The sequence below is a fragment of the Vipera ursinii genome (genome assembly GCF_947247035.1).
Source record: "Vipera ursinii genome assembly, chromosome: 1".
Taxonomy (NCBI): domain Eukaryota; kingdom Metazoa; phylum Chordata; class Lepidosauria; order Squamata; family Viperidae; genus Vipera; species Vipera ursinii.
In genome coordinates this window covers 137,612,560-137,632,550 of record NC_139512.1, presented here as the reverse complement: position 1 = coordinate 137,632,550, position 19,991 = coordinate 137,612,560, and the positions used below count along the sequence as shown (strand labels likewise).

At 38.2% G+C, this 19,991-nt stretch overlaps 1 protein-coding gene across 1 annotated transcript in view; it reads right to left on the bottom strand.

The window, feature by feature from the left end:
* Positions 1–1,625: 1,625 nt before the first annotated feature.
* HNMT (histamine N-methyltransferase) overlaps positions 1,626–19,991 on the bottom strand; it is a 28,397-nt gene continuing 10,031 nt past the window's right edge. The window contains exons 4-7 of the mRNA XM_083353408.1: positions 13,148–13,255; positions 9,918–10,048; positions 9,541–9,634; positions 1,626–2,179 (exon numbers count right to left, since the gene is read on the bottom strand). Of these exons, the coding sequence (XP_083209534.1) occupies positions 1,824–2,179; positions 9,541–9,634; positions 9,918–10,048; positions 13,148–13,255 (689 nt within the window). The 3' untranslated portion in view covers positions 1,626–1,823. The remainder of the gene's footprint in view (positions 2,180–9,540; positions 9,635–9,917; positions 10,049–13,147; positions 13,256–19,991) is intronic.

Here is a 19,991-nt window from a genome sequence, read left to right as displayed (position 1 = left end):
ATGGTGCTGACATGGTGCAAACACAGAGAGACTGGTAAGTGGGTAGATTTACCCTAGCAACCTGCAATCTTCCGTCTCCATTGACTTTCTGGGGAAGCTTGCAGGGAAGCTTGCAAATGGTGTTTACACATGGTGATTACACAATTTCAGGCACTGCAACCAGTTGTCAAACCAGTTGTCAAGCACCAAGTTTGTTGTGACATGACTGTGGGATGCTGGCGTGGCCAGAACTCTGAGGATCAATTGTAACCATCATTTATCCAGCACAGGATAAGTTCAAATGGTTGTTAACCAAATGATCATAGAGCAAAGACTACCTCTACTTAAAGCTGTGAGTTCAGTATTATCAATGCATGGTTGATAAACAGCTTTACATTGCTACTTTGGGGTCAGGCTGACAATGCTGTTGCCTGTGTTAGGTGATACAGGGTGAAGTTAAATCTTATCAAGATGGAGGAACTGTTTTCCACCAAGGTTCTCTATTTGCTCCAGTGTTGACACTTGATAGGAAAACAATACTGCTGGAGGAATTAATTAATTTATTAGAATATGGCAATGGTACAATTAGCCAGGAGACTATAGTACAGCATAATAGTACAGTAGTTGTTTGGCTGCTGAACAGTGCTATTCCACTAGTTCGTGATTGTGTGCTATCCAGGATGCACAACAGGTGACAAACTAGCTCCACACTAGAAAGATGAGTGATGTCCTCTGGTGTCATTTGGGACTTTCTCTCACCTCCAAAGCTGCTCCAATAATGATAGGCAGCATCGGCAGAGGTCTGACCATCCCCACATTTGGTACCTACTTATCTACTAGCATGTAGCATATTTTCAAACTGCTAGGTTGGCAGAAGCTGAGGCAAGTGATGGGAGCTCACTCTGTCACTTGGTGCTAGGATTCGAACTGCCAGAACAGAGAACATCTCCACCATCTTTAAGCCACTAAACCCCTGGAGGAAGAGGTCCGTGATTTGAAGTTCCAGCAATTCCAGTAGTTGAAGGTAGTGGCCATGGAACTGATCTGTCAGCTTCAGTCTCACCTGGGATGAGAGAATCTTGCTACAGTGATTCATGCTCTTTTTATCACCTACAGTAACTGTTGTTGTTTATGGCCCTGCCCTTAAAGACTACGTGGATTCAGAATGCAACAGCCAGTTTGATAGTTGGAGTTCATCAGTAGGAATACATTACCCCCTGGGTTGAGAGCCTAGCACTGATTACCAACAGGCTTTTGAGTACAATTTAAAGGGCTCATCATTCATGTCTTGGCACCAAGTCAACTTAAGGAATATTTTGCACTTCTCACTAGCTTATTGTCCTGCAGTTATAGAGACCTGGCTTGCTTCCTAGGTTCTTTTAAAAGAGTCAGATGCTTAAAGGTAGAACCAAAGTAACTGCATAATTTTAGCATATGTGTCATACAGATCCTTAAAGAAAAGAATCTTAAAGTAATCATCATTTGAAAGACATTGAGGCACTTTTTCATTAGATGTATGAATGAATCAACCATACCTTCTTGATAAACCAGATGAATATAGACTTTTGCCTTTTCAACATCTGATTCATCATCTCAACATAGGACCTTTACATAGGAATAATGATAGGCAGCCCAATAAGGTAAGTTTTAATTTATTAATAAGGTGTCCCACTGCAACATTGCAAACACATATCTATACTCTTAACAATTCTAATGTGAGGCACAAAATACTATATCTCACTTGAGTGTTGTCTTTATCTGTCTCAGGTTTCACATACAACCCAGTTATTAAAATACTAAACAAGTTCATAGTGATATTAGGTGTGTAAGTAAGCCTCTCCATTTTAATGTTCAATCATTATTGCACTCAGGGTGTTATTAAAAAAATACTTGTCACCTCTCCTTTCACTGTATTCAGGCTTTTTAAGATCTTCAATGAGTTCATTTTTTAGATCAAGAGGGGCAGTTTTACTGAAATTATAGGTTTCTGTCAAAAAATCAAGCAAAAGTTCACCAGTTTTGCTTCCTTCATTAAAGCAATCCGTAATGTCCAAGTGTGATGGAAGCTCATATGATTGATATTTCAGTCTAGAACCATCAAGCATCTCTTCAACATCAGCAGAAGAAATATATAAACAAAGATCATTCGGAGGTAAATGTGGACCGTATTTCTTCCACAATTTGGCCCAGCCACTGCGTCCTGCCAAATAAACAGTATCACAAACATGTAAGTGACAAATTATTTGTATTATACATGTTCCAGTAGAAGAGAATGTTTATAACTCAGGGTTCAACTGTAGGATCCTTGGTGCTCTCTGAGCTTGGTTGTTTTCCTGCAGACATTTCATTACCTAACTAGGTAACATCATCAGTTTTAGAAGAGATGGGGGTGGGTTGCTGTCTGTTTGTATACTTGAAGCTTGCCCTGTCAGTGTCGTTGAGAATTATTTTGGTGGTTCCTTGATTAAGCTGTTATTTATTGTTTATTTTTCTGGGTTATACATGTAATTTGCAATGAATGGATTTCCCACATTTTAAACCCAGGGCTTGAAACAGAAAGAAAAACCAAAGCAGTGAAATTTCATTCTATCAAATTCAGTTCAGGTTCATTTCCCCCATGTTGTTCCTTCCAGATGTGTTTGCATTGTAAGTCCCTAAATTCCTGGCAATCTTATTCAGTGGCCATGCTCTTTATGGGTTTTTAAGAGTGATTATAGTCCCACAGAAGAGAGAAAAACTGAGAAAGTAGCAAATAGCATCGGATCAGGCAGGCATCTTAATTCTTAACTGGAAAAGATCAATTTTGTGGAGAAATCAGAAGAAAATCATGGGTGCAGGAATACCAGAGACAGTCTGCACAGATTTAACGTGAGGCAAAATATGGGTGGAATAACAAGAAAAAGAAAAGATTTTGGCCACAAGTTATTGGGAAAAAAGGAATGTGCCAGGCTGAAACCAGAGAGGGTTTTAAATAAGAAAGTTGCCACATACCTTGTCTTTTTGACACTTGCAGGCACAAATCCCAAATCTGGGTCCAAGTTGGTTCAATATGCAAACCAATTAGAGGGCCTTCTTTATGAACATTATCCCTAATGAACAGGGGTGGCATTACATATTCTGGAATTGGGATGGTTATACATATATTTTCAAGGAGACCTCTTCCTCTTTTCAATCTCTCTCAATGCTGCTGAAGCTTTGTACATAATTTAGAAGCTGACATTTATTTCCAACCACAAATGGGAGCATCACTGAGGCCAGAGATGATCTCATGATTGACTCCTCACCACCCCATAAAAATAAATCAGAAACTGGTTGATAAATCTCCAAATTGTCCAGAAGAACAGGTTTAGAGCTGGGTTGAACAGCAACTTTGGAAGCAATTGCCTATGGTGGCTAGTGAAATCATTCTAGTGGTGGAAGGCTTTGATCACCACACATAACTACTGTAACTGTACATTTAAAATAAAATGCTTTTATTGGAAGAGGAAAAAGGATTTGGGTGTTTTCACACTTCTCTCTCTCTTTCTCTCTCTTTCTCTCTCCCTCCCTCCCCCCTCCCTCCCTCCCTTTCTCTCAAGCGCTCTTGACTTTGCCAAAGATAAATGACTTTAGTTTACATTTATTCAGATTTAAAGTCATCTTGATTGAATCTGCAATCAAGTTAGATGTTGAGGGAAAGATTTTGGTATAAGTGATTATGTAAACAACAATTGCCTTTTCTTGGGTATCTCATCATATAGCATCAAAATATATCATTTCTGAAGGATGGAAAAATGATTTCTTACAATGATGGCTATTTATGTGTCTGGAAGAACAACAAGAACATGTGGAAACTGTATGTGTGTGTGTGTTTGTTTGTTTGTTTGTTACAGGAGAGAACCTGAACTTCAAAGCTGCATTCCCATTTCTATTTATAGGAAATACAGGTAGTCCACTCAGTGACCATTTGAAGTTACAATGGACCTCCCTGGGGGTACTCACAACCCAGATTCAAAATTCCAATGGTTGCTCCCCCCACATCATATGACTGTACCTCAGACACTTGGCAACCAGACTGCATTTACAGCAGTTTGTAGCATCCCACAATCACATGATCACATTTTACAATGGTTTTGCCGAAAAACATTTATTTCCATTTTTGGCAAAACCACACCCATAGTGAACCACTGCCTCACTTAATGATCACTGCAAAAAAGGTCATAAAATTAGGTCAGTATCATGGGTCAGCCACTTTATGACTGTCATGACTTACATCTGTGATGGGCAGGTGCCTTCATGGTCATAACTCAAGGACCAGCTGTGATCCCTGTTTAACATAATTTGAAAATATCAGCTTTAAAATGGAGTCTGGGGACTGTGTACTATCTTTCAAAATTTGAGGCTGAAATCGTATAAACAAGTATTTTGATAGAGACAATGTCAGCTTTCTCCTGCCTGATGTTTTAGACTTTAATTCCCAAAATTTGGTAAAGGTTTGTGAAAGTCAATTAAAGCAGGAAAATAGTACATTCAGCCTAATCCTGGAGGTTTACTGGAACAGAAGTCCATTTAGTAAATGTATACATCAAGGTACAAATTCAGTAATGATTAATTGAAATCTAATTAACTTTCGTATGATTTAGTTGAGAGATCGACTTAAATATGCTCCCTACGTAGGCAATTGTAATTAATTCAGAAGCCTCTATGGAGACTGGGATGCAAGATGATACCAATCTTCTAACAAAGGATCATCTTGATTTAGAGTAGGCCTAAAATAAGCCGGCTACATGAGACTTTAATGTAGTTTTCATGAAGTTGCATAGAATGACAAGATGACAGGATAGGAGGCCTCCATCAGACTCATGAAATTTTAGTATAAACATGTCCCAAGTTATTCAAATGCTTAGCAATCTTAGATCACCCAGCTTGCAACCCCTTGCAGTGAAACAGGAGCTATTTTTATTTTAAAAAAATTGGCCGCATGTTAGGTATACATATGATACCACAGAAAAAGAGAGACAAAGAGAAAGAGAAATATATTAGCAGGAACAGTAGGAAGGGGCACCAGGCTAATTCATTTATTTGGTACCCTTGGTGGCATGATTCAGCATTTCTGATGTGAATCATTTATAAAAAGCCAAAGCTCCTGGCCCCTTTGGATAGGAAAGCAATAAATTCAGGACTAATGAGGGCCTGCTGAGAAGTATGACTGCAAATCCCCAATGTTAATAAAGCTACATGTCTGCCTTTTTTTTCTTTTTGAAGGAAAACAGTCTGTCTTGAAAGAGTTTCTTTTGGAAAAATAAACATTGTCAGCTTTAAATGGATGCCACACAACAAATTTGTGTTATTTATTCTTTCCCTGTCTCTCCCTCCCTCCCCCAGTGGTGGGAAATGAATGCCGAGCACTAATTGCAAGGAATGCGCTGGTGTCAGTGTTGTGTGACTCAATGCCATTTCTGAAACGGAGCAATTATACACTACCTGACTGGCACATTATTATAATCACTCCCTGTAGATGCAACATATGGCGCTAGACTGGTGTTTTTTAAGACTTTGTGGCAAACTGGCTGTGAGAGGAGGATATTATCTTTAAAAACAACCCTATAACTTTCTTCATGGCTGGCCTGGTTTCACGACAATTGAAATATGGGCGGATCTGATGTCCCCCGTGTTTCTTATCAGATTCCTACTCTCCATTTCACATGGTATACTATTTTGTCAGACGAGGAGGCAAACAGCACACTGAGCACAACTCACTGGGAACAGGTGAATCGGTATGAGTAGCACCAGAGAACTTTCACATAAAACTTGGTACAAAAGTGCTAGATGTTGTTTTATTGACTACATTCAGGAAAGTCTTATTTTTAGCAAAGGCTTCTTCTGTTCCTCTGCTTGTTCACCTCTTTTGGTGTTTATCTACTCTATTGAACATCACACTATTCTTTCTGAATGATGGAATCTCACATCTTTTCCTTAACTGATTGTCTTTGGCTGCTTTCTTTCTTTTGCTATTTTTTACTCAGGTGAGGAACTAGTGGCAGAAAAAAAATTACACAAGGGTGTAACTCAGTTCCAATGGATGGCCCCATAAACATTTTCAGATAGGTGCCCTAGATTCAATTAGCTGAGAGCAGGGGTGTCCATGCTGGCTGGGAAATTCTGGGAGTTGAAGTCCACAGGTGTTAAAGTTGCCAAATTTGGACACCCCTGACTTAGAGTTTATGCATACCTGCCTGTTGCATTCCTTGTGTATGCTAGGTATGCTGGAGAAGAGAGAAATGGAACAAGAGTGCCAAACTTGGAGCAGCAAAATGTTTTGAGTTTTTAAAAAATCTATAACTAAAAATATTCAAAATTAGGTCAGGGTAAATTTACCCATTTTTTTTTCTTTTTCCTTTTCTAATTTCTTGTAAAAGGTCCCCTTTCTCTTCAGGTGCTTCAAGGCATACTAGCAGAAGGTGGATTATCAATATAAAATTTGGCTTGTATAGATATGTTTTGCACCCAGGTACTTACTGTATAACTAATTATTCTGAAAACAGCTTTAAGACCACATCTCTCTCGTAAGTATAAAGTCAGCACTTGATATCTAATATGGTCTTTTCCCTGATGAACTAGCTTTTTAACATGCACATATTAAGAGGAAAGGGTGTTCAATGATGTATCTTCTGTCCACAAAGATGTGGCCCAGGCATATGTCTGGTGCACAAGATGTCTTGTTTCTTTACGGTACTTCTTTTGTATACATGTCTCTGTGGTTTGAATATAAGGATGCCCTTTATCATTTCTTATTCTGTGTATATATGTATGTGATTTTTTTAAAAAAAAGTTTTAGACTCATATTTTTTCTTTATTTACAAGAATAACCATATGGCTGAAGTTAGGGAAATGAGAAATAGTCCCTAATTTGGATATTCCACCTTAAAGGGCAATGTTTCACTACAACAGGTTAAGCATTCGACAAAAATCTTGTTTTTTCTTTTCACTGAAAACATGACCAGATAAAAAACTCTTTCAAAAATCTAGAGAAAGTGTGTATTTGTGTTCATGGGTAGCCTGGAATTTAATTGAGTTGGGTTATGTAGATGCTGCCATGATAATTCCTCTGTATTAGTAGGCTGCTATTTTGTGAACGGTATTTGATAACCCCAACTCTCTTTTCCATCCCTGCCCTCGTTCCTCTGTACATATTGTTCTGTTCACAACATAAACCCGAGAGTAACAGATGCAAACTGTCAAATCAATGAAACCTGAAAGTGCTTAACTTTCACTGGCTGTACCCATAAGAGTTGCATTAGGCACTAATCTTAAAAATGTTATTTGCTTTATTCACCCAGGGCTAGAGGCATAGAATCAAGATCACACAAAGTAATATTATCGCTTTATAAAGCCCTAGTAAGACCACACCTGGAATACTGCAGCCAGTTTTGATCACCATATCACAAAAAAGAAGTAGAGAGTTTGGAAAAAATTCAGAGAAGAGCAACCAAGATGATCAGTGGCCTGGAAACTAAAACATACAAAGAACGGCTACGGGACTTGGGTTTGGCTAGTCTAAAGAAAGGAAGAAATAGGGGAGACATGATAGCAGTGTTCCAGTATCTGAGGGACTGCCACAAGGCAGAGGGGGCCAGGTTGTTCACCAAAGCACCAGAGGGAAGGACGAGAAACAATGGTTGGAAACTGATCAAAGAGAGAAGCAACCTGGAATTGAGGAGAAACTTATTGACAGTGAGGACAATCAACCAGTGGAACAGCTTATCCCCAGAAATCATGGGCGCTCCATTACTGGAGATTTTTAAGAAGAGACTAGACATTCACCTGTCTGAGATGGTATAGGTTCTCCTGCTTGAGAAGAGGGCTGGACCAGAAGAACACCAAAGTCCCTTCCAATTCTATTCTATTCTATTCTATTCTATTCTATTCTATTCTATTCTATTCTATTCTATTCTATTCTATTCTATTCTATTCTATTCTATTCTATTCTATTCTATTCTATTCTATTCTATTTAAAAACAAATGCTTCATTGTCACAATTTTTGGTATTTCATTTTTCAGATAACCTGAATACATCTTTCTTATTCAGGTTTCAAGCGTCATCATCCTACTGTGGGCTTTTTACCCAGCACCACAATCTTGGATGAAATGAGGAGTTATAATATGGAAATGAGCCAGCCAAATAGCTGGAGAGAACTTTCTAGCTATTTGCTTAATGCCACATGCAGTCAGGTGTTATGGGTGCCATTCTGAAAAAATCTGTAAACACATGAATGAATTCATTAATGGAAATTGGATTTCCCCCTCCCCACCCCCCCGCTGAGTTAAGTGTTTCAGACCCTGTGCCTTTCCTCTTTTTCCTCTGGTACTCAATAAATATATTTTGAGTTCAATGGGGCTGATGAATTATTTGGGGTTATCTTTATATTGATACAGTCACTTTATAATGTTATTTGTAGGTCACTCTTTATATCCATAAAATGAAAGATCAGCAAATAAACTAATATTTTAATATAATCTGGTTTTCACTATCTACATGGGGAGCACCATACCTGGCGACATATCTGAGTCTTACTTTCAAAGAAACATGACTAAATGTACTATGGGACAGAGAGCACATGGGGAAAAGCTGGATGGTGGTGGCATAGTGGTTAGAATGCAGTACTGCAGCGTAACTCACTGATCACTCAAGGAGTTTGATTCTGAGCGGCTCAAGGTTGACTCAGCCTTCCATCCTTCCGAGGTCGGTAAAATGAGGACCCAGATTGTCGGGGACAATATGCTGATTCTGTAAACCTCTGTAAAGCACTATGAAGGGGTATATAAGTCTAAGTGCTATGGCTATGGTTATGGCTTCATATGTCAGTTTCTGGATCAAAGTTTAAACAGTTGAAAAATAACTAGGCTAGTTTTTTTATATATGTGTGTGCATGTATGCATGTTTATCCACCTGGTTAGCCCTCCACAATTAGTCCCAGTTTCTGATGTGGCCTCTTGGGAAAATTAATTCCCCACTTCTGCCATAGAATAACATCTTGCTACACACATCTGTTAATATCCTCCTGGTGGCCAATGTAATCTTTTTATATACTGTAGTGCACCTTATGGACTAGTTCAATACTACATAAAAAATAAAATATGGGTAGTCCTGGATTTACAACCACAATTGAGCCCAAAATTTCTGTTACTAAGTGAGACTTTGTTAAGTGGGTTTTGCCTCATTTTATGACCTTTCCTGCCACAGTTATTAAATGAATTATTGTATTTGTTAAATGAGTACAGTTGTTAAGTGAATCAGGCTTTCCCAATGACTTTGCTTGTCAGAAGGTCGCAAAAGTTGATCACATGATCACACGAGACCCTGAGACCGTCATAAACATGAACCAGTTGCCAAGTGTCTGAATTTTGATCACGTGATCATGGGGATGCTACAATGGTCATAAGTGTGAAAAATGGTCATAAGTCACTTTTTTCAGTGCTGCTGTAACTTTGAACAGTCAATACACAAACTGTGGTAAGTTGAGGACTACCTGCAATATAACTACACAAATCGGATATTTTAGGACTCAGGTTTGAACTTACCTGAAACAAGAATAATGAGGAGTTTGGCCCCAGGTTCCAAGAGGCCATGAAAGAACCGAATGGTAGCTGGCATGTCTTTTACATAATACAGCATCTAAAAATGAGAAGAATCATTTCAAGGTGAAATGGGTTTGCAGACATATTCAAATAAGTTGCATATTTAGTAATTTAAACATTTGCAAAATTTTCCTCTCTGTATGTTGAGTTACGTCTCCCCTAATACTACAAAGCAATATAACTATCAGGTTGGGAAGCTAAAACTACACACAGAGAGAAAATAGTTTATAAATAAGAAGAGCAAATTTATAATGGTAAAGTAACACACCATGCACAAAAAGTAGCCCATTAATGTAATGTCTGGCCATGCTTCATTCTACCTGGATCATATGGATGAAATTCCATTTTCCCATCTCTTTGCTGTCCATAATTCGATTTTCATATTCCAGGGATGTCTCCTTGTGCCAAGTGAACTTTATGTTCTTGAGATCTGATGCCTTTGCAACACATTCTGAAATGTGATAGCTCCACAGTTTATCTCATTTGCAAATATGGAATACATTTTTATTTCAGTCTTTTTTAAAGCAGCTGAAAGTCATATATATTTTTAATATGACATTGATGCCATTAGTGAGACCAGTTCTGGGCTGCTATCTTCAGTTCGTTTTAATATAGAGGATGTACATTTTGCTATATTTCTAGAATCTGGTCTAGATCTCTGATACCTGCATGACTTCAATATAGACCAACAATGTATTCATATTATCTCCTTTTGAAAAACATGATTTAAAGTAAATGGAGGTGAAAATGCCCAAAAGGTTTTACCATAAAACTACTAATATTTAAGATGAGATAAGATTACTACACTTCAGTATTTTTATATAACCTAAATCTGGCTTTAAATATATATATATATATTGGAAGCTTGGTTTGACTCTAGAAAGATGAAAATCGGAAGTCTTTGTGTTGTTATGAAATTACAATACCTAGTATCTTGCACAATTAGCCATTGTGGTGTAGCTAATACAAGTTGTAATTTCATAAAAACTGAAAAAGCCACAGATTCCCTAAACTTGACCTAGAGCTTAATCCCACTATGCTATAATTTGACATTTCCTTGTGAAATCCATTCTGGTTTCAGGGTCATCTTGAAAACTAAGGGACATTGAGACAATTGGAGTATTCTCTTGATTGCAATATTCTCTTGATTTCCAGTGCAAGGGGACAGTGCTTGCTTGCTCTGTCTCTGAAAACTCGTAAAGGACATGGCTTCCTTCTCGCTCCGAAAGCAATAAAGATCTCCATCACTGATGCTGCAAGGCTGTTTCAACGGCGATTCCATTATTTTGGGTTCTGTTACGTGATCTGAAGTCCTGAGTCCATGCAGAGAGCATTCAGAATATCACAGACGCTGACTTAATGCAGAAAATGAAATATTACTTTTCTCAAGGATCTGATTATGAAACCTCCCTGTGAAGATGAGAAATGTTCTCTATTTGTTTATTCCTCCCCTCTAACCTACACCTTTTTTATTATTTCCTACTGGACACCACATTACTAAAATGTGCTTTACATGGGCCTGCCTTTGAAGATAGTTTGGAAGGCTTTGGGGAATGCTATTGCCAAATAACCCAGGTCTTGGGCGTGCTTTTATAGGCTTCAATGAGCTTCTGGATTCAATATAAAATGCTATTTTTTACCTATAAGAGTGGACTTTCAGGTTTCTCCAGGAAACCTCCTTCAGGAAGAAATAGCCCATTCCATTTACTCACCCCAGGAAAGTTTGCCTATTTGTAAAGTGCCACTATTTGTAAAGGGGCAAGATGGGATGGGCCGGAGATAATGTTTTTTTTCTATGGCAGGTTCTTTCCTCCCTAGTACAGGTAGCCTTTGGCTTATGACCACAAACTGAGCCCAGAATGATGTTAAACCAAAAACTTAAGTGAGTTTTGCCTCATTTTACGACCTTTCTTGCCACAACCATTAAGTGAATCAATGCAATTGTTAAGTTGTTAGTGAGTCTGGCTTCCCCATTGATTTTACTTGTCAGAAGTTCACAAAAGGGGAATCACATGACCCTAGAACACTGCAACTATCATAAATAGGCTCTAGTTGCCAACTGTCCAAAATCTGATCAGGTGACCCTGGGGATACTGCAAGTGTGGAAACTGGTCATAAGTTGCGTTTTTCAGTGCCATTGTAACTTCGGACGGTCCCTAAATGAACTGTTGTGAGTTAAAGGCTACCTGTAGTGTAAAGCAGTGTTTTCTCATTCAGAAAGGCTATTAAAATGGGGCAGCATTAGGGACATTGTCAAGATTCAGCAACAGGGTGATGATTTTGTTATGTATCTCTGGTTTCAGCAGTGCTTTATTATTTTTTCTTGCTCGGTAGTAATTACTTTGGGTTTAGTAGCATATGTGGTGTGCATTATAGATGTGTGTACTATCTAGGTGTGAGTATTTCTCACTTTAAAAACTGCTGCAGCTGTTGCTGAGTCCTCTTCCATTATCCATTCCTGGGTTCTATGCCCACGGTAAACTCAGTGTGCATTTTAAGCACAGACATCGTTCTACAGTAATCCATATCAACAGTGAAGATAATATGCCCCAGACTGCTTTTTATTTCATTATCAGACAGTTGATAACAAGGTCAGTGGGAAAATGAAGAATGAGAAGAAAACTAATGTCTATCAAGATGTCAAAAATTCTGGGCTGTCTACCCAAGATGATTTGAAAACCAACAGGAGAGGAACTCTTTCCCTAAATGGAAATGTGAATTTTGCTAAGCATGTAGCCAACCTTAATGTCATGTTATGGGTAGCCTTGTAAAACGAAGACAGAGTTTGTAGCAGAATAGGAAATGTGATCCCTAGTGGCACCCACTGTGTCTGTGGACACCGCCCTTGGCACCTACCAAGCTCCGCAGTGCAGAAGGCTTTGCAGAAAATAGCATGTGGCAAGGCATATGCCAGCTTTTAGCTTCACTTTATTTCTAAGAAAGCCTTATAGGCATCCTGACAAGTTAAATAGGGAGCATTTTCCTTTGTTTGGCTGCTACCTACCTGCTTATAAAAAGTCAGAAATCAGTTGGAATGGAGTTGGGAAGGTGGCAAGAATAACCAGCTAATATGTTTTTCACTAAGTGAGGGTTTGTAGGACATAATAGAATGTCAGACAGCATAGCGGCCTATTTGGAGGATTTTCAAAATTCCAAGAGCGCCAATGGTCTCAAGAAAGCAGCCTTGTCCTGGCTAATATCAACTCATGGAGGAAAACCAGTATTTGTGTCCTGGCTTGAAGTTTCAGAAAGTTAATCCCCCCCCTTTTTTTTTTCAAATAACAGGGGCAAAATTTCCCTTTTCATTTCAGTAGCATTAATACCACATTGTGTTTGCTGTCGCATAATCAGGGATTTGCACCTTCTGGCTTGCCATCATGCTGAGAAACATCATGCTGTATCTCTTCCTCCCTTTCAGTGGAAATGTGATAAATGGATGTTTCAGAGAAACATTTCAATAGCATGTTATTTCTGTAACGAATTCTAGAACACCAAGAGGCAAACCGATCAATGACGTGGTGCTCAGCAGAAGCTGCAGCATTAAGCATACCTTTATAACTGTTTATTTGTTCTGCATTTGGTTCTATCACATCAGTATGAATGATCACTCCAGGATATTCCGACTGTAATCTTGCAAGAATCTCAAGGTCAATTTCTCCTAAGACACAAAGAAGAACAAAGAAACCAAGTGGGTTTAATTGGTTCGTGTACAAATGTTAGTTTCGAAATGGCATACAGAGAATGAAAAATAAAAAGCAATGCTCTATAACTATCAAGTTACATCCTATCATTATTAGGACAATTCTACTATGATGGCTGAATATTAGAATGACTATATTGGGCTAAACTAAAGATGTAAGCCATTCTTTTGACAACTTGTATGAATCTGGCGAACAAAAGGTGAGTAAAATAGTACTCTATCACTGGTGTTACACCAGCAAATGGAATTGGGAAACAATCTGCTTCTGATCCTGATGGTGATAAAGAACCACCATGATTACTACTCATTTATAGCTGTATACTAATGAACTTGTTTAATGTACTTTAAAAACTATCCCAAGTCTGCTGCCATCACATATGATGGCAAATGTATTTTTATTATATTTTGTGTATAGAAGTATTACCTTTGTTCTACTTTAATCTCTCACTATGTGCTTCATTAAGAGGAGGAGAAAAAAGAAATCTGCTTTTTCCAAACCAGACATCAATTTTTTTCCTACCTTGTCCTTGTTTACTTAGCATTTTTATTCCTAGACAAATTATTTTTCATCATTTTCGCTTACATGTATTCGTACATGTATTCTTAGCTCTATAATATCTTTTTCAATGTGTTGGGATCAAAATTGTTCATGATTCCCAATCTATGTTTGTTACATCATAGATGCATACAAAGGCTTAACAAAATCTATCATTTGTGTCACTTTTAGGAGATACTTTACACTATGATCCTTCAATAAGGATCCATCGACCCATCCATCCATCTGTCCATCATCTCAACCTATGTATACAATTCTTTACAAAGAAGTAGAATGGATCTATTATACCCAGAGGCTGAAATAGATAGACAGATAGACCTACTGAATTGGTAGCCATTCAGTGCTACCCAACTCTAAACAGAGGCTTAAGGTCACAATGCAATAACAATTCATTATAACAGAAAAGAAAAAGAAATAAAATGCTGATGGCACTACATGTGATAGCATTATATTTATCTTGGATTTGGTCAAAGAGCCTCTTAAACTTACATGCAGAAGATGGAAGCAAATGCCCGATTCAATCATTATTGAACTATCTTAAGGCAGCCATTGCAACCTAGTGCTCTTCAGGTGCATCATTCCTAGCCAATATGGTCAGGCTGACTGGGGATAACTGAAGCTGTTATCAGCTCATCTGAAGGTCTTATATTTGTATTGATCGACTGGATAATGTATTCATTCCCTTTCACAAGAAACTAATCCATTGCCCTCGGTTATTTTTAAAGCTCCTCATCACCTCAAATTCTCTGATTTGTAATTTAATCCTCTACCTTAATTGAGTTCATTTAGTTATTTATATGGAAACAAGGGCTTTGGGGCATTTCAGAACCAGTTCCCTGGCAGCCTGAAAATCAATTGACAACTATCAGTTAAAGCTCTAGAAATTATTTAAGGACTCTGATACAATTACCTTTAAAGGGCTACCACTATGTTCACCATTAAATTACCGTACCAATTAAACCTTTCAAGGAAATACATTGTTTAGAATAGAGTCACTATTTTACCACATGGTAAATGTCTCCTGTGATTAGAAGGGGATGGAGTTGGCCATATTAATAAGCTGTAAGAGGAACACACTTTCTTATAGATGGGAATGACACTACCTCACTACCTCACTATTTAAATGACCATTTAAAGTGAGACCCGCTATATCAGGGGCCCTTTTATGACTTGTGGACTTCAACTCCCAGAATTCCTCAGCCAGCGTGCTCTTGCAAACTTTTCCATACTGACTGTAAACACTAGTATAATGAACACCTGAGAAGGACTTCTTCAGTAGCAGAGTTGAAATTATTTTAAATCATTCAAATGAATAAGAAATCTGTCAAAACTCTGGAGCATATTGAACAACTAGCATCCCATGTTCTACATGTGATCCTCAATTTTCTTCTTTGTTGCCCAGACACCTTGCCACTAAAAAATAACAAAGGACCTAGGAACTGGGCTAAATTATCATGTGTAGGTCTGGTAACTCTTAGCTTGACTTCTGCTGCATACAAGTAGCTTAACACAGACATTAATAGTTGAATGGGGATCATATAATGGAGCTCATCGGATCCTATAAAATAGCCAATTCTGGCTAGATTCTTAGTCATCTGAAATCCTGTTACTTGCTTCTTATTTTCCAGTTGTCAGCTACAAGCTTAAAAATAAATATCACTGTTTTCGTGAGTCATGCAATCTTTCTGCTGATGGTATCCAGTGAATAACATAACAAAATTGGGGTATGGAATGGTATGGTATGGATTTAAAGAGCCCATTTCAATGATTATCATTGATTTAAGGACTATTAAATATTAGAATTATTAGACTGATTTTAAAACTACAGGCAAATATTTGTTTCATAGCAAGGAAGGTTTGACTTTACATGGGTGATTTACTTGGGTGAAAAACAGTGGCCTTTCTTGATCAATATGGCAGCTCTCCAAAAGGGTGAGCCCCACTTTTTTGACGAGGGGGGCTAGTGGGTAAAAGTCTTGCAGAGTCTCTGGTACCCATTTCATTCCTTAACACACAGATACCTCAAACACTGGGTCTTGGCTCTGCCACTTGCAGAATAGGATCCTTGATCTATTACACAAAATGTAATGTAGCTCTCTTGAGCCAAGAAAGTTTATGCATAGAATTATGGTACCCATAGAATAGCAGTTAACATCCCTTCTCCATTTTGCCCTATGTCTTTGTCTCAACCCAGTCTTCATCTTGCTCTTTTTACCACAAAACCCATACCATTCCAAAAACAGAAGAAAAAAAGTGAGGTCAATCCTTATTCACAAATAAGGATGCCAGCAGCTCTTTTTACTGCTACAGTGTGGACTGAGTACTTCATCATGAGTAAGGGAAGATGGTATAAGGTTTAATTGCTCTTATTCATTTTTTTGGCTTTAAATGTTTCCATAATTTATGACTTAAGCCAATGACTCAATCACTTGAAAATGAAATAAAAGAAAACTAAATTCTAGAAGTAAAATAGATAGCAAACTCAAGCATCCATGAATTTCCAATAAAATGCATAATTTTGAAAAAACAAATGTAATTAAAAACAATTAAAACAAAAAAGCCACCTAATATCAGTACTGCTCAAACCCCTGTCAGAACAAGAATGTTTACCCTGTTTGGAAAGCCTGCAAGATGGAGGCTAAATGAACTTTAGGGAGTGTTTTGCTTCACAGTGTTGGGGCCACCACCAAGAAGATCCACTTCCAAACTCTACCCCCTACCCCTTATTTATTTGTTTCTTTGTTTGTTTGTTTGATGGGTTGGGGACCCTAAACATTTGCTCTTGGGATGATAGTCCAGAATAGGAAAAGTCTAGTTAGAGGAAATGGTCCTGGAGCTGTGGCATGTAGATGAGCACCAGAAGATTATTTAGAAACCTACTGGCAGACAATATCATTGGTGCTATGTGCTAAAGTGGCACATCACCTTCACTGTCTGGATCCTTGCTTTTTGTACAACTGCACTTTGCTTTCTAGACTTTATTCAAAGATAGCCTTGTATAAAGTGCACAACACTAGTCTAAACCTGGGGTCATAAGGGCATAGGTCACTGTCATAAGGGCCCACTAGGTCAGAAAGGATTGTAACTATTGTACCAACTGAAGCTGGGCAAATGTTCCCTTACTCTTGGCCTTCACCAGTGAAATGTGAGTCCTGAAGAACCTACAAATCCCACAGAATCTTCTTGGTCACCCTGAGAAACTAAATGCTAGACTAAGATGAGTTTGGGCCTTATCCAGGCCTTTTCTATATGCATTAAAGTCATTTGTCACAAAAGAAATGAAATACAGAATCAGAAATGGAAAAGCCTCATCCTATTCTTTTTTTTTTCTTTTTGGCTAGCCAACATCTCAGGCGTTTGCAGAATAATATTGAACAAACTCATTGTGTCTGAGAGTGTCTGGTTCTATATATATATTTAATTTTCATGTTATTTTCATTATCTTTTTTGCTCATTCATCCCCACATTGTAGAACATCATTTTGTCAGGAGGTCTATTTTAAATCATTTCTGAGCTCCTCCAAGTATAGGCAGTGCTTTTTTTCTAAAAAAAAAAAAAAGGTGCCGGAACTCTCATCATGGCAGGCGCAGGAGGGGGGGGGCGGTGCTGCTGCAGTCACAGGTGCGAAGGGTGTTGGTGGCGGGCTCCCCTCCCTGGGACCGGAGCCGGCGCGGCTGGTGCTGTGGGAGCAGCAGAGCCCACTCTATATGGCGGGGCTGCGCAATGCGGGCAGCGGTGGCGGTGCGGGCCAGGCAATGTTTTAATCTTATGATTTTAAAAATATATTTTTTCTATTGTAAGTTTCCCCAAACCTCGCCATGTGGATTGCATACAAATATTATATAATTGGTAAATAAAGGTAGAACATATGTTAAATATACATCAAATGATAATATGCTTCCCTACAAAGTCAATTCTTGCTCAATGACAGACCAAGGAGTTAACTCGGAAAGGCAAGAGGAAAATCTAGAAGAGGTCTGTGCAGCTCTTCAACATCTTCATCAACGATTTGGATGAGGGGATAGATGGGGAACTCATCAAATTTGCAGACAACACGAAGCTGGCAGGAATAGCCAATACTCCAGAAGATAGGCTTAAGATACAGAAGGATCTGGACAGACTCGAACACTGGGCACTATCTAACAAAATGAAATTCAATTGTGAAAAAAGTAAGGTTCTACATTTAGGCAGGAAAAATCAAATGAACAGGTATAGTATAGGTGGTACCTTGCTCAATAGTAGTAACTGTGAGAGAGATCTCGGAGTCCTAGTGAACAATCACTTAAATAAGAGCCAGCAGTGTACTGCAGCTGCCAAAAAAGCCAACACAGTGTTAGGCTGCATTAACAGAGGGATAGAATCAAGATCACGTGAAGTACTAATACTACTTTACAATGCCTTGGTAAGGCCACACCTGGAATACTGCATCCAGTTTTGGTCACCACGATGTAAAAAAGTTGTTGAGACTCTAGAAAGGGTACAGAGAAGAGCAACAAAGATGATTAGGGGGACTGGAGGCTAAAACATATAGGGAGCAGTTGCTGGAATTGGGTATGTGTAGTTTAACGAACAGAAGGGTGAGGGATGACATGATAGCAGTGTTCCAATATCCCAGGGGCTGCCACAAAGAAGAGGGAGTCAAGCTATTCTCCAAAGCACCTGAAAGCAGGACAAGAAGCAATGGATGGAAACTAGTCAAGGAGAGAAGCAACCTAGAACTAAGGAGAAATTTCCTGACAGTTAGAACAACTAACCGGTGGAACAACCTGCCTCCAGAAGTGGTGAATGCTCCAACACTGGAAGTTTTTAAGAAGAGACTGGCCAGCCATTTGTCTGAAATGGTATAGGGTTTCCTGCCTGAGCAGGGGGTTGGACTAGATGACCTCCAAGGTCCCTTCCTCCTCCTCCTCCTCTTCCTCCTCCTCCTCCTCGTCGTCGTCCTCCTCCTCCTCCTCCTCCTCCTCCTTATTATTATTATTATTATTATTATTATTATTATTATTATTATTATTATTATTATTATTATCTTGTAGAAAGGAAAGGCCCACACTGATAAATTAAAAATCTTTGTGGTCTGCAAAGGAATGCTGGTGGGCTAATCAATGATCTGGTGACTAGAGGAGCATCTACAGTGTTGGAGCTCGTGGTCATGGTAAGCCATGGAGGCACTAGGCAACATGACTTTCAGGGCAGTGGTGGTGATTTTATTACTTTAAAAAAAAAGTCTGTGCTCTGTCCAAGGGTGCTTAGTAGGCTGCATGTACAGGCCTGGCCTAGAATTTATTTTGGAGCATTCAACTATCTAGAGCAGGCATGTCAAACTCATTTTGTTTGAGGCAACTTTTTATAAAAGAATTGCCATTAATTTGTTTTAATAAAATAATTTAAATCAATTTTTCACTTGATTTCAAATTAAATGAATGAGATTTTTTTAGTACAATTGCCAAATGTAATAAACTGGTTTTAGGTATATGTTACTGGAAGGAAAAAGCAATCCCTGCTGCGTTACTGATCCCAGAGAAACATTTGCATGTATGCAGGTATCCTTAGGGTGCCATAGTTATGGATGCGAAATATTGGTTGCAAAGTTGGCATTTCTGGATGTAATACAGATAGTTTGGACTTATTTTTGTTTCTTTGCACGTTTGATATTTTTAAAAAGGCATATGCTACTGACTACGCTTATGCACATATGTAACATGATCACTGCTTGTCCAAAATTTTACTATACAGATAATACCCCCAGAAATTATTTTAGCCTTTTTAATAAATGTTGTTATTGATGTTAAGATCACCAGGGAAAACATCATATATTGTTATGTATATACTAGGTTAATTATTTAAAGACTGAAGTGCAACATAACTAGATTCTAAATAATCTATCTTTCAAAACACACAACAGTCCAAACGGTAAAAGTAAAGTCCAAATTAAGAATATTTCCTTCTTAAGAATTGTTTAGATTCAAAATAGTTTTCAAGAGTGTACAAAAGATACTATTTTTCTAGAATCAGCTAAATTAGACATATTACATTGAGAAAAATGTTTCTCATTTCTTTCCTGTTACCTTTGATTTCATTGCAGAGATGTTAACATAAGAAATAGATTATTTTGTTATCTAATTTTACCTTCCAAAAGAC